Below are 20,331 nucleotides of genomic sequence, written 5' to 3'. Positions count from 1 at the left end.
ACATAGACGTCATCATTATACACACGTATAGTATATACTCTGCCCTTTCTCAACCTTACAGAGTGAAATGCACTGCGAGAGGGAGAAGCCATTAAAAAGTGTGCTTCAACCAAAGGTCAACCATTTGAATTCAAGCAAATACCTGCATCCCCTTAAAGGATGAGAAGGCGTGTATTTTTATTCTCACTTTTGCCAAAAAATTGCATAAAAGGACAGGAAAAAAAACACATTTGTTTACAAAAGCTGTGTGTGTGTCCGTCCTCTGTTGCATAGCGTAAAGGATTAAAATCGAATCATTGAGCCACACTGTTGCAGACTGTTGAAAATAGTCCCCAACAACTCCATTTTGCATAACATTTGATAAATCTTCAGTGACCAACGGATTTAGGAAGTCATATAAACAAAGGGAAGTAAATCTCTGTAAGCTGTTTTAAAAAGGTAGGGAAGAAGAGTATCGAGCCAAGTTGGCAAAGCAATCTTAGGTGCGTCATGAAAAAGCACAATCTGGACCGTTATTAACTTTACAGGATTGTTGGAAAGTGCTGGTTGTAGATTCAGAGCAGATCCCTCTTAAAGTTGTAGAGGGGGATGTGGAAGTAAAGTGACTTTTTTTGCCAGATTATTTAGTCCATCGTTTAGCTAGCTAACTAGCTTACATTTCCGAATGTTAGCTTTGGCCTACACTTTCTAATATGTTTTCATATATTGTTATATATCTTCATTGGCTTATCTACATAGTCTACAATCTATCATGACACATCAGAATCATCTCGAACATTATCATCTTCACTGATAAGCAAGAGGCCCTTCATTTCTTTTTTTTATATCCATATCGATAGGAAAACATTTTTTTCATGCATTTAAACTAACCTGTTTGGTATTTACTGTAAAACAGTCTGTTTCTTTAACAAAAACACTCTGCTTTTAGTTTAGCGAGTCAAATTTGATAAACCCCATATCTAACAGTCCATTAGGTTGGTACACAGTAAAAAACCTAGTGTTAATTTTACTCCTTAAGAGTTGAATTTAACTCTCTGTCAGATAACATTTGGTCCCACTCGAAATTAGTGTAAATTTTACTCTATAGCCAGTGTAAGATTTCCAGAGTTAATTTTACTCCATTTTGTGTCAAAATTAACAATGAAATGTGTAAAAACATTTAACACTGTGATCTGTTTACACTGTCAGAGTAAATTTATTTCACTACATAGAGTAGTTTTCTACTCTAAATATGGTTCAATTACACAAGTGTATATATTTTTACACTGTGATGTTTACACTGTCAGAGTAAATTTATTTCACTACATAGAGTAGTTTTCTACTCTAAATATGGTTAAATTACGTGCGTATTAAGTGTATATATTTTTTTATTTTATATGAATGAAATAGTAATAATTCTTAACTGCTGTAATATATAAGGCAATACACACAATCGGGTACTGTATCACACCTTTTATTGCCTGATTAGAGATAACAGTATGGGACAATGTACATTGCTGTGTCATTTTCCCCACATGACATTTTTAGGTCAAAAGGCCTTTGATAAGGCAGATCATCAACATTAAAGGCAACACATTCTTTTTTTGTCTTAGTCACTTCATAAGCAAAATAATGTTCATTAAAAGCTACAGTAAATAAAGGAATGGTGAGCAGCACCGGTTTCTCATGTATAATCACAACCGATTCGACCTGGTAAAACAGTGGCATTTCAAATTCAACTTCACCACAAACGACCAGGTGTGGGCGGTATACATATCCATTGTGCTTAGCCCACGTCACTTTAATAACCTTATCACAATTGGACATTTTCATAGCAATCACTGAACCACCTTTAATCATATTTAAAGAGACACATTTTCCTGGACCAATGTCCAAGCGAAGGAAGGTTGTTGAGGATCGCCACTTGTGTGCCATATGATTCTGGTGCTTTTTGGCCAATGTTTTGGTGACATTTTTAAAGGACTTAAGCTGTGTCTTGAAAAAATTGTGTTTACCTTCATATCGCATGCACCAGCTATGGAGTACAGGTCCTATTTTCTGAATGCATCTAGGGTAATGAATCAGGAAATGATGTTTTGGTAACAGTCTTTTATGAGGATATACCTCCTTGAACAGTGTGTGATGCTCAACAATCAAATGTTTCAAATACACGCATAAGCCTTGAGATAAAATGGGCGAGAAAACAATGTTGACGATCTGTAACAACAATAAAAGCAGGGTCCAGTGTTGGTCTGTAGAGGCTACCAAATCTCCAAATATAAGGGGAACATTCCTCAGCAAGCACCATGACTGAATTGCGTTTAGTCCCAAATCATTAGACTCTGCACTTAAATTCACAGCCACTGGCCTATTACATCTCTCTGTAAATCCATAATCAAAACATAGTATTCTTGAATTCAGTTCTGCCAGTGTAATTTTTTCTTTCAAATAAAAAAACAGCTGCTTTAATTCAAATTGGGCCACACCTTCTAAAAGATCATGCATCACATCAACTGAGTAGTTCTCGGTTGTGTGAAAATATGTAAGTGAATTTAGTAAGCATGATCTCTTCACGCCAAATACATAAGGAAGAGAAGGCCTATGTGCCATTTCTTGGCAGTGAGCACTGTGGGCCTCTTTGGTACGCAACACTATTTTGGGAGACTCTTCGGAGAATTCAGTTTGGAAGTCCTCTTTTTCGGCTAAACAAAACCTACAGCAATACCTTGCACTGAAACTCTCAACCAGACCAAACAAACTATGTAGGCCTAAATTATCTCCAGTCACCTGTATAACACTGCCACGAACACAACCACCATACAATGGAATATCAATGCCATTACTCTCTAACTGTTTGAGATCACAAACAATAGGATCTAAAATAGCACTAAAACCGTAACGCTTTATATCCTGAGCATGAAACAAGGCACAAAGATGTATATTGGCCAAAATAGAATTCCACTTCGGTGAGAAATTCCTTAAAGTAAAATAAATACCACCCATTTTATGAACTCCCTTCTTGGACCCCAAGGGGTTGGCAATCTCGAAATCGTCATAAAACATTTGAATCTGTACAGTGTGTCTCTCTGTTGAAAATAGAGGATGAGTGTTGAAGAAAGAGCCATCACAAATATCTTTGAGTTTTGAATCACTTATATTTGGGCTTTTGAGCATTTCTCTGGCATGTTCACTTTTAAATATTGAGTTTAATGTCGATAAAATTGGAACATACATAAATTTGTCTTTAACTACTACTTGGTCATATGTTCCTGTCTTTTTGTTGAGCCTCAAGTCAAATCTTGAGCCAATTACAAGCTCCACTGGCTCCACAGTTTCCCATTTGCTGGTCATAAATTTTGATTGTTTGTATTCTGAATTTAGAGCTGTGAATGGATTCTCTAATTGGTCAAAACATCCCTCAACTTTCTTGCATGATTCAGTTCCTCTTTGATCATGAAAAACACCCTGGATGACTGACTCTCTAGCATGCTCATGTATATCCTGCACAATATCCTCCATAGAGGTCACAACTGAATTAATAACAGACTGGGCTACACCTGCTGCCTTAAGATCTGAAATGACAGAGGCACAACTATTTACAAGATGTTCTGAGGATAACGCTTGCTCTGACTCAACCTCAGCCTCATATGGCTCTTCTGCAGGACTTTCATCACTATTTAGAACACTTTGACAACGTGGTGGTTCAGTTTCAACAACAACATTAAAACCACTATTCACATGGGACTTGTTAAGATGCTTCCTAAAACCCGAAAAACTATTAAAAAAACGTGAGCATCCCACTTCGCCACATTTAAGATGAAGAGTCTTTCCTGTACAGAGTCCATGTATAACTTTGAGGTGCTTTATAAGATTTTTTGCCTCACCAAGTTCTTTGCTGCAAAGAAAGCACCTCATTGTTTAACGCACCATTCGCACTCGCAACTCTGCGATTCTTGGCGTTTCCTTCGTTTCCCCCACATCAATGCTGTAAATGGTGGTTTGCAAAAAAGTGAAGAAATTATTCAACACAGGACTGTAAGATGTACAAAAGACGTAGTGGGCCTTAAAGAGTTCATCCAGGGCTCCGACTGCGCTGGTTGCTTTGCATGGAAGTGCATGCTTGTCGATAGCAATGAAGAAGGAGGTAATGCTGCTTTTTGTGGGTCCCTGAGCAAGGAGGTAGGGCTGACTGCTTTGACTTATGGTGTCAAGATGCTGCTGCACGCTTGTTCCCGTCTGTAACAAAACACATTCAACAACACTATTTATTAGAAATTAAACAATAACATGAGATCACTCCAAACAATTAAAGGATTCAAGAATTTGAGAAGAAATTGATGTTTGATTAATTATTAAATATTAGTGTAGTGTACCTTTTGGAATTTGATGAGGTGATCTACTGCATGAGATGCTGAGATCTTCCCTGGCCTCTTTCGTCCCTGTGCGGATGGCGGTAGCAGATGTAGCAGCAGTATGATGGTTGACATGTCACTGTCCCAGCCTAGAGGCCAACAAGTAGCAGGTTAACATTATGCCATAATTTCCCACCATCCTCAATATATTTAGCAACATGCTTCTTAACATTCAAAGACATACCATTTTCGACTTCAGTAGATGTCTCAGCGTTGCGCATCAAATCAAGAAGGTCTGTGGAGGGGACCAGTCCATGGCTTTCCTTAATTACTTTTGCTTTGAAAGTGGTAGGCCACCTCTCCAGGAAATTGTTGGCAGTCTGCTCACCAAACATAAGTCTGAAATCCTGTTCTATCTGTAGTTTGAAAAAGAAAAAAAGAAGAAAAGGAGGAATTGGTACCTTGTGCTACATTTTACAATATGTCTCAGTATTCAATGAATGTAGATGCCATACCAGTCCTGGTGTGTCCAGGAACCGTGGAAATACTGAGAAGACCTCTGCTGATTTGTCATTATCATTGACCATGGCATGGCGATAACTGAAAGTGACTTTCATCTTCTCACGGATGGTGTACTCATCAGCAGTGTGTCTCAACACAGCGATAGCGGATTCCACTTCCTCGTCAGTCAGGACTTGGTCGGCAGTAAAGGGTCTAGTACGCCCATGGCCTGGACCACCAACTTTAGAAAAAGACAATTTTGTTGTTACTCTTTATAACTACACAGTTTTATATCCTCCTGTCAACACATTTCACAGGTTGATAATTCCACCTCATGATAAATATTACCTTTAGGAGATCTACTAACTGCTGGACCTCTTTCCTCTGCAGCTTTTCTTTGAATAGTCTTCAACCGCCATGCAAGGTATCCTGAACCCCTTTCAGGATCGTAGTAATGATCCTATGTATAATGTATGCACAGTGTGATATATACATTCATATGATATCAGCAGTTCGAAGGGCAAATATATTTCAAAACCTTTACTTACATAGCCATTCTGTGAAGATGGGTCTTCAAGATATGGAAACAGAGCGACAATCCCCTGTGCATACATCACTCTCACACTCCGGGGCGGAGATGTCCTGGTGTATTCAACAATCAACATTCATAGATAGCATTGAACAACATAACCTAAACAACAATTGCAATAATGTTTAAACAATGTCTCATGATAACGTATTTGAATCTATTTTACCCATGTTTTTCTGTCATCTCTGCGGTAAGTATGTTGATTAGCTGTCTTCTGGTTGAATCTGTAATGGATTTTGTTTTTGCATACTCCTCCATGATACGGTCACCTCCAGGCTTTGTCGTCAAGATTTTTTCAATTAGCTAAGGGATCAAATGTGCAGTATTGTATTTTTAAAATGTCTTGGAAATTACGATACAAATACGATGCACCTCAAATTAAACATGTGACTCAAACTCCACACACGCACACACTGACTACTCACAGCTTTTGCTTCATAGTTGATGCGGCAAGGCCTTTTAGGTTGACTTCCTCCGGCTGCAACTGGTTCCTCAGCTGGGTCACACAAAGAGAAATTGAGGATCACTGTGTCTTCAGATGCAGTAGAGCGTGGAGATGACGTGGACTGAGGGTTACCTGAGCATTGAGAAATATAAATGCAATTTCATAGTTCAATACATCCACTTCAACCATGTGTGTGTACAGTCATATGCAAGTAGTCAGCAATTACCAGGTGCTTCATTGGCCAATGAAACAAGGAAAGGTCCTTGAGACTCTTTAACGACCTCCTCAAAAACCTCAGCGTCGACCTCTGTGTTGGACTGGTCATGGATCTTGATGTCCAACCGTCTATCTTCATCGATGTTAAATTTAATACTCACTAAGTAAAATAAATAAATAGTGCACAAACATTTCTGATGAGAAATAATTGCAATATGCAATTGCAACTTGAACAAATTAGGCTACTTTCAATCCAAATTAAGTGCCTACCTTCTCTCAAGAAATCACCAAATGTTACTTCAGGCAGCTTTATGTACTTCTGCTCTCCACCAAACGAAACACGCAGCAGCATTTTCTGTAAAATTTAAGGAAGGTTGAATAACTGTTAATATCCATCAAAATATTCTCTGAAGAATCAGAGCAAAGTTATTAGAAAACGTAATTGTCTAATAAACACTCACGGAGTTATGGTACCAATAGGCTAATTTAGGGGGTGCAAATAAACTTGTTAGCTGACCTTCAGTCTTCCTAATGACTTTCTTTGCAATTCAGCAATTGTTGAAATAACTCAAGACTATTTCTGGTTTCAGACAGGCACAAATTAAGCACGAGAACATAACATCTTGCAAATGATGGCACCTTGGGCAGAAACCAGGTTGTCAAGCTAACTTGCTAACATTTTGGTAATGCTACGTTAAAGTCACATTGGGCAGAAACCACGTTGTCAAGCTAACTTGCTAACATTTTGGTAATGCTACGTTAAAGTCACATTGGGCAGAAACCACGTTGTCAAGTGTTAGAAATAATCAATATATTAGAGCGGAACTTTAAAAGATAATTCACTGTTTCTGGACGGATCATATTTGTCCATTTCCGGTAGTATTACAGGATGTTGTTTTTAGCCTCAGATAGCATAAAGCTAATATTGTTTTGTATATATGAGTAGAGGGAGAAGGACCAGTGGAGTTGCATACTAAACACACCGCCTCTACCTCTCACTCATTGGTGCTGCAATGATACAGTTGCCTGTTTAATAACTGATAAACCTCCTAAGAATTGCATAATAGAATATCGTAGATGACAGCTCCAGGACTTCGCTAACAAGATGGCGACGGTGACGTCATAAGAGGACCCGCCCCCGACGACGTCAGCCTATAGAGGAGGATCCAGCCCCCCGCTACCAACCAATGAGAGCACGACAGCGGGGCGCGTCTGATTTTGAAGTTGTTCTTTGTATGGTCGGAAAGGGGTGGTTCTATAAAACATGTAAGGATTGTGAAATCGAGCTCTCTTTTGTTCCGGACCGCCAGACAGTAACTACTGATGAGCTCCGCTCAGTCAGTGGCCTGTGGACGCGTGTCCCGGGCTATTGAGCCACAGCTGTGAAGCTTTTGTAAGGCCTACTACTGCATCCTTTTATTAAACACTCCTTTTATAACTTTTAAGGGAGTTTTGCTTTCTTTATTTTAAACCGTCTCCTGGGCTTCAAATAAACGAACATTTCTTACACAAGCTAACTTGCTAACATTTTGGTAATGCTACGTTAAAGTCACATTGGGCAGAAACCACGTTGTCAAGCTAACTTGCTAACATTTTGGTAATGCTACGTTAAAGTCACATTGGGCAGAAACCACGTTGTCAAGCTAACTTGCTAACATTTTGGTACATTAACCTAACGTCACCAACCCGGCAGAACAACTTAAATCATCACTACCCTATACATCGCAAAGTGTTAACAAGCAATTACAGTCTGAAATGTGTCATTTCAATTTCGTTATCAACTATATTACTTCCAAGTTCTTAACGTGGTATTGCAGTCAAATGCATCTGAACTTGAAGTCAGTGATACTGATTAGCTAACTACATCTATCTATGCACGTCTAACATAAAATTTTAAAAGCCTACAATCGTCCATCGTCGTCAATATATTGCAAAAAGTTGGTCGTTAGTGGAAAAATATCTAGCTAGATGGTGAAAACCTACAAATGCTCAAATAGAATTACCACGATAGGTCTACAGGGAGAGATGATTTCCAGCGTGCCAGCTCAAGCTCATTGTGTAGTAGTTAGCGTCAAGGCTAACACAATTTGCCCTCATCCAAAATTGATTGTTATACTGTGGTTAACATAACCTATTACATGTACAAAATGGCATTTACAGAAGTAGATTACAAATTCTATGTGCAGGTCAATTTAACTGAGAGAAAAAACGTTTGTCTAAAATGAATATGCCATAGTGTTGCAGCTGATGGTAAGCTCACCCCACGTTTAACCTAGTCAACCGGCTCACTCGAACGTTACCGACGGAGTTTACAATACAATGTAGAGAGGGTAAAAGTAGCCTAACTAACCCCAATCAACATCTACGCAACAAGGCTATGCTACATTAAATACATATGTTTGATGTTGAAAACACAGGACTGCTACTTACCAAACGGCGTCTTTCTCCAGTCGGAGCAGTTTCTGACGTGGTGCAGGTTACAAAACTTCAGAAACAGTGGCGGGAATATTGGAAGGGAATCGTTGAGGGAATTCATCACGCTGTAGAGTAAATGTTTTCACTGCATGTACACAGAATTTGACTCTCATCTTTAACTCTACTGTTTGGTCAAGTTTACTCTTCACAGTAATGGAAATACACTATCTAGTTTTAAATAACTTAACTCTGAAAAATTAACAACCCATTTTTTACTGTGTAACAGTTTGCCCAGTTGTGAAAGAAATGTACATAATAAATAATAATAATAAATCAATTCTGAACACACAAAACTCCATAATGCTTTTTATGTTTTTCCCTATCCTTTTTCTGGGTTATATATTATATATAGGTTTTGGTTATGTACATGTTTAAGTATATGATCTACAATGTTTAAATTATAAAAGTTCACTTGAGAGGCTGTTCCCCCCCACCCCCAGCCTGGGGAACAACTCAATTGGATTCCTTTGTTTACTTCTGTGACATAGTGACATCACTATGTAACAATCACCCATACTGTATATTGGCTAGTGCTTCTAAACCGTGTACGCTATTATGTAATGGGAGGGACATCTCTAAGAGGTTGACCAATCACAACAGATTTAGCCGGCTAACCAATCAGAGCCGAATGGGCTCTGGTTTCAGACAGAGGGGGAAAAAAGGTGTCTACATTTCACAGTAGAGGCACAAAAAACAAATATGAACCTGAAAATGATCATAGTATGACCGCTTAAAGGACGTCCTGTCCGAGATGGCTTGGAATTTCCATCATTAAGTTCCATCTTCTGAGGAAGATGACATGAAGGAAAGCTCCACAATAGCGACCAAATGGACGTTCAGGGAGTTGGAAAAATGTGTTTTTATGACAGATAGGGGATGAAATCAATGTGAATTAGCAATCCGTTTCCAAATATAACTGTTATCAAAAGGCATTACCATCATGTTGTTGATTTTGGTTATTTGGTTGGAACTGTTGGCAATAAAAAAGTAGAATAAAAATGATGTGTTTACTTAACAAAATTTTACGCAGATATTTTCGTTCCTCAGACAGGATTTGAGTCACCTGTTTAATCTGTTTCCTTGTTAAAAGGCAAACACTCCCATTCTTCAGCAGAGCTCCAAAGATTCAGGCGGATCATTTACATACAAAGGGATGATCTTTCCTTCTCAGCCCTGCAAGTGATGGGAATTATCCGCTGTAGTGCTACTTGTGTTGTTGGCTTGTTTCACCATAAGACGTGTGACTTCAGTTGTTTCCAAGCAGGCCGACACTACAGTCATTTTCATCAGCCCTCTTGTTCAGGTAATGTTCCTTCAGGCTGGTTGATTTCAGGGCTTATCTTGTTAAGAGCCCCCTGCCTCGGCGCAGATCCGCTGTCAGATGCGGGGCCCGCACATTTCCAGCACTATTATTGGTGATTGTGGAGTGACACTAATTAAAGTCATTGATGTTTAAAATGAAGCGCCACACGTCGTGCCTGTTTTGTCACAATAGCTCAGATAGCTTCTCAACCTAGCCCTGTTGTGTAGTTATCATGTCGTTTGTTTACAGGCTAGGTAGAGAAACTAGCATGTGCGTGTTATTAAAAAAGAAAACAAGCATGGAGATGAGGCAGAGCTTTGCTCCAGGTATTTACATTTTAATTTTAGAAGGGGAAATGATTTGGCTATAGCTCACAGAGTCAAACTTTAATCTAGTTTTTATTATAATGGAGCCAAACCAAAATAGCAAAGACTATTTATAAAGTCCCTCTTAGCTGACTGGAGTGATGCAATTCAGGCTAGATGCATTATTTGACATATCAACTCTTATGTGCTGTTTGTGAGAATTGAATCGGATTGTCATTGCTCTATTTGTCCCCAGCTTTCACAGTAAATATAGTTAGACAGCCGGCCATGAAACCTAAGTCCTTATTGAATCAATGGATTTATTAGATTTAGACTTTATGCGGAGGGTAGGCCTCAACTTGTTGAATATGTGAATGGAGACAGAAAGGCTATACAGTTCAATTTGTGTGTCTTTTTGTAGGCATGTTAGCCATCTTTATTTCATTAAACATGTTCGGCCATTCAGGGACTACAGAAGCATGCTTCAAATACAATACTCACATAATGCATTATCACCTGTTTTGCATTTACCATACAGACACTGAAGAGCACCAGCATACATTTGGTCGTTTGTATCTTCTGCTGATTAATTGTAGTCCATTAGTTACTTCCCTGTTAGCTCCGGTTTAGTCTACCTCTACTCCTGAAAAAATGATTTGCTCTTTAGCAACGGTCTAGTAATTTTGTGTGTCTGCTGTTTGCTGCATGGCAGGTAGCTTTTGCTTAGTTTCTCTCTGGAAAAAAACAAGCTTCTTTCTATCTGTTTTCAGAAAGTACTCATATGGAGGACAGATTTAAAGGGGCCCTATTGTGCTTTTTGGGTTTTTCCTTTCCTAGCCGCTCAGAATCAGTCAAAGGACCCTTCTGAAATGACTTAAGGACCTGATTAAACCCAAGGACCACTGTTTGAACCCCCCTACTATAGGTTGAAGTGAATTGACAACATTTTGATTGTAGACTTTAGCTTCAGAGCCATCAGCTCTCACCTCCCTGTTGTTGAAATGGTTTTACGGATGCTCGATGTTCCACCTTTTATTTATGGCCGTTGTAGCATCTGGCTGGCAGCCACTGATACACCCCCCCTCCTCCCTGCTTAAGATGCAGTGGAGCCTCTATGGGTTAGGAGGGCCAGCTCTATCAATCTGCTCCCTTCCGGCCCCCACGTTCCCCTGCGCGGTTAATCACTGCCACTAATTAGTGCTAATTACTCATGGCTGCCCGGGAGAGCCCCTCGCCGGCTCACACTGATCTGAAGGCCCTCCGTGGCCCCCCGCTGCTCGGCGTTCCTCAGGTACGGGAGGAGGTGCCGGGACGTGGGAGGTGCTGAAGGGACAGAGGAGGCTGCAGGAACGCTCATCTTTTCTAATTTATCATTTTTTGGTGGGTTTTTTCCACGTTTTTGCTAAATAAAACACATCCCTGGTGTTTAGCCTCCGGTGTCTGCAGGTGGAGGCTACGTCCCTGCGGGGCCCCCGTTTAGCACACAGACTGGTTTGTGTTTGTGTGCTTTGGTCTTGCTGCTGGCCTTGTCTGCATGCACAGGCCGGCTAGGCTTAATGAGCCAGCACCTTTTTGCTCCTTCTGTCATTAATTGTCTGCGACCATGACTCGATGGGTTACGTTCGGCTGATTTCTTTTTTTTTTCTTTCTCTCCAAGTAATTTTGCTTTAATAGATTCAATTTGCTTTCATTTGCTTTGTATTGATTTATTTGTCCTGCTTTGTCTTGTCAAGCATAAAAACCTATAATTTCTCACAAAAGTTTGTGATGGAAATGGCAAGAAAAAAATGCTCATTTAATTTGCTAATATTGAGCGAGTTATTAAAAGAAGAAGAGAAATGACAAATGATGTTAATAGGGTGTGCACGTGAGGCTTGACTAAAGCTGAACTAATTTCTTGGAGGCAAGAAAAAACACAAAAATATAACCAATTTCAGATCAGTTTCAAACAATGGAGCCTAATAACGGGTTGAGAGGTTTTAAAGCACTATCAATTGCTCTGTCCTCCCAAAACGTCAGGGTAATATCTGGTAATTGAAGGGTAGAACGTCATGTCCATCCTAAGTAGTAACACAATGATGTCTGATTGGGGGGAAATAGGGAAATTGGTATTTCGGACAACAGTTTAGATGTAGGTGTTAAGGACGAGTCTAAAATAGATTGCTTTAGCCTCTGTCAGAGTGACACGGAGCACAGCGCCGAGTGTCACTGTGAATCATCGAGAGGGTAAAGCCTTTACCTCTCACTGACCTCCAAATGTGAAGTGTCCAGTGTTAGTAACTGTGACAGATGAACCAGCCGCCATCATAAAACACACACACTGGACATGTGCACACACAAACACAAAAGTTTAAAAGATGATAATGAAAAACTTACATTCAGTCAATCTTCCTAACATGGTAGTTTTTGTATGACAAATACTTCTTTCTTGTCATTCGAGAAATACAGATGAAATGTAAAGCCTTCTGATGCATTAAGTCATAGGCCAAGTAATGTTGCGTAAAATAAATAATTCTGGTAAATCAGAAATATTTGCCATTTATTTTCATGGCAAATTTTCTTGTTCAATAGTTGAGTCTTAAAACTTTATTTCATAACCAATGTAAAAATGTTTACATTGACTTAATGTTTACGGAGAACATTGACACTGTTTTAACCCATTTTCAATAAAAACATGTTTCTAAGTCTGTAATTCTTTAAAAGCAGTGTCTGTATCATGAAAAACAGAAGGGAAATGGCAATGAAAATTAAGTTGTTTTGAAACATTGGAACAAAATGAGGATCCACTTTCTTGACCTTGGCGACCACAGTGTATAAGGTCGTTCAGTAGCTGTTCTGGAGCTTCCAATTATTTAATATGGTCTCCATCAGCAGACTTAGCTTAATTATCACGGGAAATTTGAATTTTTTCGAGTGCTTTCAAACGTCTTGTAAATGTAGGCTTAAAAGCTCAGGGTTCAAAGTTAATTCTTGACCTTGGAAACCCAGAAGTGGCAACAATCTTAGTGAAGCATGGGTTCGTTTCACTGTCCGGGAGGTTTTATTTCAACGTGAACCTGAACAATTCCATGACAGCTGGTTTGCTAATTTGGAACATGTGATATAATCGAAAGCTCATGAACAGCTACTAAATTGACCTTTTGTACAATTGTTTTAGCAGTTGAGTTTTACTTTTCTACTTCGGGTAAAGACTTTTAAAGATCTTAAGGGACTGAACCATCACCATGAATGAAACACATCTTGGATCTTTAGCAAATGTTGCACACATGAACGCACAAGGGACTTCCTTGTCACTATAACTCCTACTAAACAAAACACCCTATTAAGCTTTTTGGGGTTTTCCCTTTCCTGTAGTGTGGATATTCCTCAAAGTATTAAATCCCAAAGTTCCCTCCAGAGGGAGTTTCTCTCCCAAACACCCCCCCCCCCCCCCCCCCCCTTTGTTTACTTCTGTAACGTAGTGACATCCCTACGTAACACTCGCACTTCTATTGACTAGTGCTCCATTACATTATATGTGTTAGGGTAAGGGGCGGGGCCTCCCTAAGCAGTTGAACAGTCACAACAGAGCCGGCCAGCTAACCAATCAGAGCAGACTGGACTGTAGGTTTCAGACAGAGGGTGAAAAGAGGTGCTGCAGCAGAGAAACTTTGAGAAAAAAAAAGATCTTTTTGAACATTAAAGCATGGAGACATGTCCCAGTAGAGACACAAAATACAAAAATGAACCCTGAAAATTAACATAATCGAGCCCTTTTAAAGATGGCATTGCACATGAACATATGTACGGAAAAATACAGCTTAATTAAATATAGAGAATGTACACCATCATGTATATAAAGTGCTTTTCCAGTATTATACAGTTTCATGTCCACTACCAGGCCCAATATTACTGCAGGTCCCATAGAATCACCATTTATCAATATACTGTACATTAGAATGTAAATGAAATACAATAATATAAACTCACAGTATATAATGAATTCAGAACTATAAGGCTGAGTAAAACCAAAGCCATTTCAATCATCCAGTCCTATAAACCTAACTGAAAACATACCCAGCATATTGACACAAAGTGAATGTTTGAGTTGGCGTTCTCTCAGCCACTGAACTGAGCTGACCAGAGTCCAGTGCTGAAGCATTTCTTATCTTTGTGATATTTGCCGTCAAGGTCAAATAAAAGCTAAAGCAGGTTAGACCATGAATAGAAACTACTCTCTGTTTATGTCTCTCTGTGTCATTACTTTCGGGGAGAATAGCAGCAGTTTTGAAAGCAATCTCAGTCGCAGGCTCTCAAAACAAGTGTCAGAATGCGTCAGGGCACAACGGTAACATTCAGACTTTATGCGAATGACATGATGATGTTCTCTCTCCTCGCTGTTGGGGTTTTTAATCCTTCAATGACAGGAAATTGTAATTAAATGATGTTTTTTCAGTCAGGCTCAAATGTGTGTGTATGACGAAAAATGCACATAGATGTTACATTCATTTTAATTGAGTTATGCGTGTTAGCTGGTCTGAAAAGCACAAATTACATTAGTTACCATAGCTACTAACATAGGGTTATGTGAAATCTTGGCTATAAGATAACAGGTTAAAATGATTACCTGGACCTGCTTCAACAGTATAAAGCTACCTATGGCTTACTGCCAGCTACTGTAGTTCGTAAGATAAGATAAGATATTCCATTATAAGTCTTGGGGAAATCTGTTGTGTCGCAAAGGGAAAACACGAGGAAGTAATAATTATAATAAGTAAGTAAATACACTGATAAAGCGATATTATGCAACATGACGTTACCAGGCTTAGTACATTGCCACATTCTTAACAAAACAACTTGACTTAATTGTACCAACTTAAAAACTATCGTATTGCTTCTGGAAAAAAATTGTCAGTTCAACTCTACGTACCAATGGCGACAACAAGGTTACATAAAAAGACGGCCACTCTGATCAAGGTTTTCTGTAAAAGGCTTTTCATTTTTTTCCCCCATGAACTATCTTTAAACACTGCCAGAGCCCATACCGTGTTTCCTTTAAGTTTAGTGTTTACTTCCTGTCTTACTTCTTCTCTGACTTCAAGTGATATGTTTTCCTCTTTCCTTCTTTTGCGTTCTTTTTCTTTTTTTTCTTGGCCATCATAAATCCAAAATGCAGTGCTCTCCACAAATGGTAACTTTTACATTCAAATACTTCTGATGTAGAAATCTAATGTCAGGGGTTGACAGCTAACGTTAAACCGACCAGACTTTGTCTACAGATTGATATGACTGCTCATAGTCACTTGATCCTCCTTACCAACGGTCTGTTCTCGTCGGTAGGGGTCTGTTAGCGAGTATTACAAAAACAAATCAAGTATTCACCCAAGGCCGTGTAATAACTATGGATACATTTCTCATAAAAGTCCACTTCAAAACATTACAACTATTCCTTAAGGTAAATGTAGCTGGATCAACTTTCTGCACGATTACTCACTTGCTGGATTTTGAACATGGGAAATGTTATTTCCAAATGTCTAAGAAGGCAAATAAACTTTATTTATGTTACATTTCAGCCCAAGAGAAATGCAATGCTTTTAACATACTGTTGGATATAGCTGGCCTTATTGAACTGAGCTGCTACTCCGCAGCACTTAAACATGCCCGGCAATGCTTTATGCAGGCATTGTTCCATTTTTACCCTCATGCATTTCTTGTGTTGGGACTTTAAAACGAGACACCAAAGCACTTCTTTTCCAAATGGATTTCTCCAAATGGAGATACGGAGCCTCTTTACTGTTTGAAAAGACATTTATTTCTTCTCCGAATGCCTCCCCTGAAAGTGTATTCATCTTTCCAATAAGATAAATTCCCTCTGCAGAAACTCAGTTCATTAAACCTCTGAGATTCATTCAGGTTTATTTTTAGAGAGAGAGAGATATTCTTCGTTATAGCGTTGTTGATTTTCCACACAGTCTAGTGGGTTTTATTCCATTGCTGCAGGTACTCTGGTAATATATTTCCATGGAACAAACACGAGAAACATTAGGTTAAGGGTGGTCTCCACAGTAGCAGCTTTCAGTAAGTTTAAACCTTCAGGGGCAGGGAGAGGAATGTCATGTCAACTATTTTCCTCTGTAAGGCGCCTTAAAATGATTCTGTAGCATTCAAACAACCAATCATGGTTTTCTCTGCTCCCTAACTTAAGCAGGTGGTTACATGTTAAGCTGTGTTCACAATTACAATGTATTTATTTTAGTTGTATATCATTCTATGTTCCTTTAATTAATTTTTAATGCTTTTACTTATTTTTAGAGATATTTATTTTAGATTTCTCTCTTTCTATGTGTTTTTGATGTATTAATTTATTATTGTTAGATGGATGAAATTCACAATTCAAAATAAAATGATTGAAAATGTGTTTTATTTGCTTGATTCAATTATTTGTGTTATAGCCGGGACAAAGTATCCACATGCAGATGAACTATTTTACTTTTGTGGAATAACCATTGCTAAACCAAAACATCTCCTTCTCCCTTGCATGCCAACTCTGTGCTTTGTTTATGGGTGTCTTGTGGAGGATTGGTTTCCATGATACTTGATTTGCTTCGTGTAACATTTCTTCCAAACTCAAAATACTTTCCCATAATCGAGAAGCAGCGGTTGTCCAATGAAGATACTCTCTGAACATAATGTGTAAGTCACCACATGGTTAACTTCTCCATGCAAATGTCCCCCTAAAAGGCACTTTTGTAATATGAAAACTAGCTTGAAAGAAAATTCTTCACTTTGCACCTACTGTTATACACTCTGCATGTGTAAATTAGAAAATAATATTTCAGCACAAATGTCACCGACCGGGGGGGATGACATCAAACAATGTGTAATTTGTTGCATTTCACAACTCTTAATTGACCTTTTGTTCTCATGCCTCTTTTCTTTTTCTTCTAAATTCCTGATTCATTAGAAATATAGCCATAAACCTGAGGCACAAAAAAAGAAACTTAAAGGCCATTCTTATTCATTAGAACTGCTGGCGGTGTTTTTGGCTGTCACTGCCACCCAGGGACCTGTCCATGGCTGCAGCTGACATCTGTTGGCATAATGTAGCGTCCAGGGCTGCGATAGGCACCAGGAACTGATTTATCAGATTCTCTGTTTAAGTGGGTGTCTTAAGGTAATTATAAACTAGCGGGGGGAGGGGGTTTGCTAATTGCACCTTCCCTGATCTGTAATGAAGGCCAAGCAGCGTGAAAGAGCTCATCCTGCGCGTCTCAGGCAGCGGAGGAGCGAGGGCAGCTGAGCTTGACCGGTTAGTGTTGGTTTAGCTCTGGGCTGGAGCTCCTCACCTGCTGTTACGCCGCGTCTTCAGCCAATTCCTCTTGAGTAATTAACTGTGATGCCACATATGGCGTGATGGTGGATAGTCTGATCGCTGGCGGATGTAAAGGCGTCGAAGAGTAAAAACTCAACTCGGAAACCCCGCGGTGACCAAAAGCTCCGAAACAGCCTGCGCCGAGCACAAATGGGACGACTGGAAAATTCTTTAGACATGCACAATTAAAAACAAATGTTGTTTCCACATGACACAAATGAGCGTAATTAATCACTGAACAAATGAATTATTAGGAGGATTAGAAAATGAGGTAGATTAAGTACAGCAATGAGGCTTGAATTATTAACAATATTTGTCAGTTGATGAGGATGTTATAGGAAGGGAGCACCTTCTGCCAACGCAAGACAAAGTAATTAGAGTTTTACATACATTATACATGAGGAAGGAAGCTCATGTAGCAAAGAAGATCAAAGTTTACAAAAATAATGAAGAGCTGTACACACCAGAATTACACACCTCTCATATCCATATATTTTCACAAACAAACATGTTTCACAAGCATATACTGTGTTTCATAAGAAAAAAACATGCTTGTAAAAGTTGAATGGTTGATATCATCAACGAGGCCCGGTACCTTTACTGAAATTGACCCCCATATAACCCCCTAAACAAACAGTATGCAGTAATGCACATCATGTGAATGCATTAAAAAAAAAAAAAACTGGAAGCCCTGCTCATCCCTCTTAATATTTTGCACAATTCTGTATAACACTCATCCTTTTTCTACTCTACTTTGACACTAGTTTTTATATTGGTTAAATGTTTTCTCCTTTTCTTACAACTTATGGATATTTATGCCCCCAAAACACCATTTTCTAAATCAGATTTCTGATACTTATTTAGATATTTGACATAATCAGAAATAGAAGAAGTAGATGGTTTAGCAAAAACACATTATTTCCTAAGCCTTTTTCTACTTTCTCTGGTCTAATATGAAATAAAATACCCCAAAAATACATACAAAGAGATTCCCCATCACTTTACTCTGTAAAATATATTGAGACTGACTGCAATCCAAAAGAGCTTGACAGTGAATATGATGTCCAAATATACATATAGCCTTTCATGCACACATGTGTAGCATCTAATTGCATTGGTTCAATGCCTTTTAAAGACATCTTCCAAAATTGTATGAAGAGAACAACAAACGTTATTCTTCCCAGAGTGTTACGGGGTCAGGGAAGAACATCATGTGCCAGAGGATGTCAAGTATCAAAAGCACCATTATCTATGAATAACCACGTCATTCCTGCCTGGATTGTGTTAACTCTAAATATGTCTATTTAACACTTGCACTATTTTACCAATATCACAATGTCCCTTATCTTAACCAATTGCTTAAACATACTGGCAAAACAAACATTAACATGTTAATAATGCCCTACTTGTAATGAGCGTATATGTTGAAGAGAATACTATTTCAATCTTGTATATTTAAATGTAGGTTTAGTTTAGGTGATTTAGCCTATTGCCAATTGATGAAGGTATGGCAATATTTATATATTTGCATTATTACAAACTGGCCGTCTGATGTGACATTCCCAGGGGCACAAGTATGCCTTACATTATTCTCTATCATATACACACAGAAAATACAAATACACCAGACTGATAAGCTCAAAGCACACTTTTTGTTTTTTTTATTGTATTTGAAATCTGAATGTTTGCTACGTTTCTCCTAGTAGAAATGTTTTGGCCGTTGTAGCATGTTTGCATCTGTTGGCCACTGTAGAAACATATGTGACCGTAAAGTAGCAATGTAAACCTGTGATTACATATGAATAATATAAACTATTAATAATGCATTACATTAAATAAAAAGGACAATATAGTGCATGTATGGGGCATTTATTATATTTCTGAGGCTGCCCAGAATTTATTACGACTTGCATTATTCATATGAAATTATGATTCTGGCAGTCAAATTTTACATTTATGAAACGGGCATTGTGAATATTGCATTAAGGGAAATTGTCAAATACATCTGGACTTATTTTTGTAGTAAAATATTTGATGTTATTGAGCGCTGTTATGTGAAACCGACGGTGTGAAAACGGTGGAGGTGAGGCTGTGTTTCAGCACTGAGTAACAGAGGAAGAGTTTCTGTCGAGTGACTGACACAAAGGCAAGATTAGCGGATCAAGTGCTGAGAGATGAGAGAGGAATTTAGTGGAATTGACAGCACATTCAAGAGGTTTCCGAGAGAAAGGGAAGACAAGAGACAGGGCGATAATTTCAGAGATTTGAAGGGTCAAGATTAAGCTGCCTGATAATCAGCAGAGTGAAATGAACCAATTTTGAAAATATACGCTGATGCTGTGTGGACAAGGGGGGGAGAAAGCAAGACAAAGAGGGGGTTGTCAGTGCTTCCACAAATGACTTCAGACAACAGGCTTTTGGAAATATTGGATTGTACAGTCAGACAGATTCACCGCCTGCCGCACTATATATATGCTCTGATCATAATCGAGGCTTCATTAGATCTCATGCGTGCTGCCATTTATTCACTGTAAATGTGAAGCACCTATAAAGATTGCAGATTTTCTTGTGGATGTAATTAGCCAATCCTTTCTAATAGTGTCCATAGCAATGCATTTTCATGGCAGTGTCATTTTACCCTGGGCAATATGCCTTGAAGTGTAATTCCTGCCCGAGCGTTTAGACACAGAGCTATCGATTGCATTCAGTGAATGATCTGCTCAGAAACCCATCATCTGCTTTAATAATGTCACTCACCGCCACATTCTCCCTGCTTGGTTCCCATTAATAGCCAGCCTACGTGACGTTGTCAACA

At 38.8% G+C, this 20,331-nt stretch overlaps 2 protein-coding genes and 1 long non-coding RNA gene across 4 annotated transcripts in view; 1 reads left to right on the top strand and 2 right to left on the bottom strand.

Annotated features, from left to right (window-relative positions):
- The window catches only part of LOC134878571 (RNA binding protein fox-1 homolog 3-like), a 393,703-nt gene that overhangs the window by 49,431 nt on the left and 323,941 nt on the right, over nucleotides 1–20,331 (top strand). The window lies entirely within an intron of this gene.
- LOC134878492 (uncharacterized) lies at nucleotides 1,817–5,930 on the bottom strand. The gene is made up of 8 exons (XM_063904542.1): nucleotides 5,847–5,930; nucleotides 5,588–5,724; nucleotides 5,381–5,474; nucleotides 5,181–5,292; nucleotides 4,847–5,073; nucleotides 4,576–4,747; nucleotides 4,353–4,480; nucleotides 1,817–4,215 (listed from the first exon to the last, which is right to left on the bottom strand). Exons 2-8 carry the CDS (start codon nucleotides 5,677–5,679, stop codon nucleotides 3,898–3,900), a joined length of 1,143 nt encoding a protein of 380 aa, XP_063760612.1. The 5' UTR covers nucleotides 5,680–5,724; nucleotides 5,847–5,930; the 3' UTR covers nucleotides 1,817–3,897.
- On the bottom strand, nucleotides 5,945–8,754 carry LOC134878493 (uncharacterized). 2 transcript variants are annotated; one of them, XR_010167683.1, is made up of 4 exons: nucleotides 8,513–8,754; nucleotides 6,353–6,437; nucleotides 6,093–6,242; nucleotides 5,945–5,998 (listed from the first exon to the last, which is right to left on the bottom strand). It is a non-coding gene; the product is annotated as an uncharacterized LOC134878493 (long non-coding RNA). The 2 variants fall into 2 exon arrangements; XR_010167682.1 differs by lacking the exon at nucleotides 8,513–8,754 and having other exon boundaries at nucleotides 6,353–7,303.

The sequence above is a fragment of the Eleginops maclovinus genome, chromosome 16, assembly GCF_036324505.1.
Source record: "Eleginops maclovinus isolate JMC-PN-2008 ecotype Puerto Natales chromosome 16, JC_Emac_rtc_rv5, whole genome shotgun sequence".
NCBI classification, from domain to species: Eukaryota; Metazoa; Chordata; class Actinopteri; order Perciformes; family Eleginopidae; genus Eleginops; species Eleginops maclovinus.
Note: the sequence above shows the minus strand (reverse complement) of the source record. Positions and strands in the feature narration are given on the sequence as shown.

What these genes read in the sequence shown, in the direction of transcription:
- LOC134878492 (XM_063904542.1), bottom strand. Translation starts at nt 5,679, where the DNA reads ATGGAGGAGTATGCAAAAACAAAATCCATTACAGATTCAACCAGAAGA. An exon ending in GAGATGACAGAAAAACATGG is followed by an intron (nt 5,475 to 5,587) that starts GTAAAATAGATT and finishes TGAATACACCAG; the next exon opens with GACATCTCCGCCCCGGAGTG. An exon ending in ATCTACTGAAGTCGAAAATG is followed by an intron (nt 4,481 to 4,575) that starts GTATGTCTTTGA and finishes GTTGGCCTCTAG; the next exon opens with GCTGGGACAGTGACATGTCA.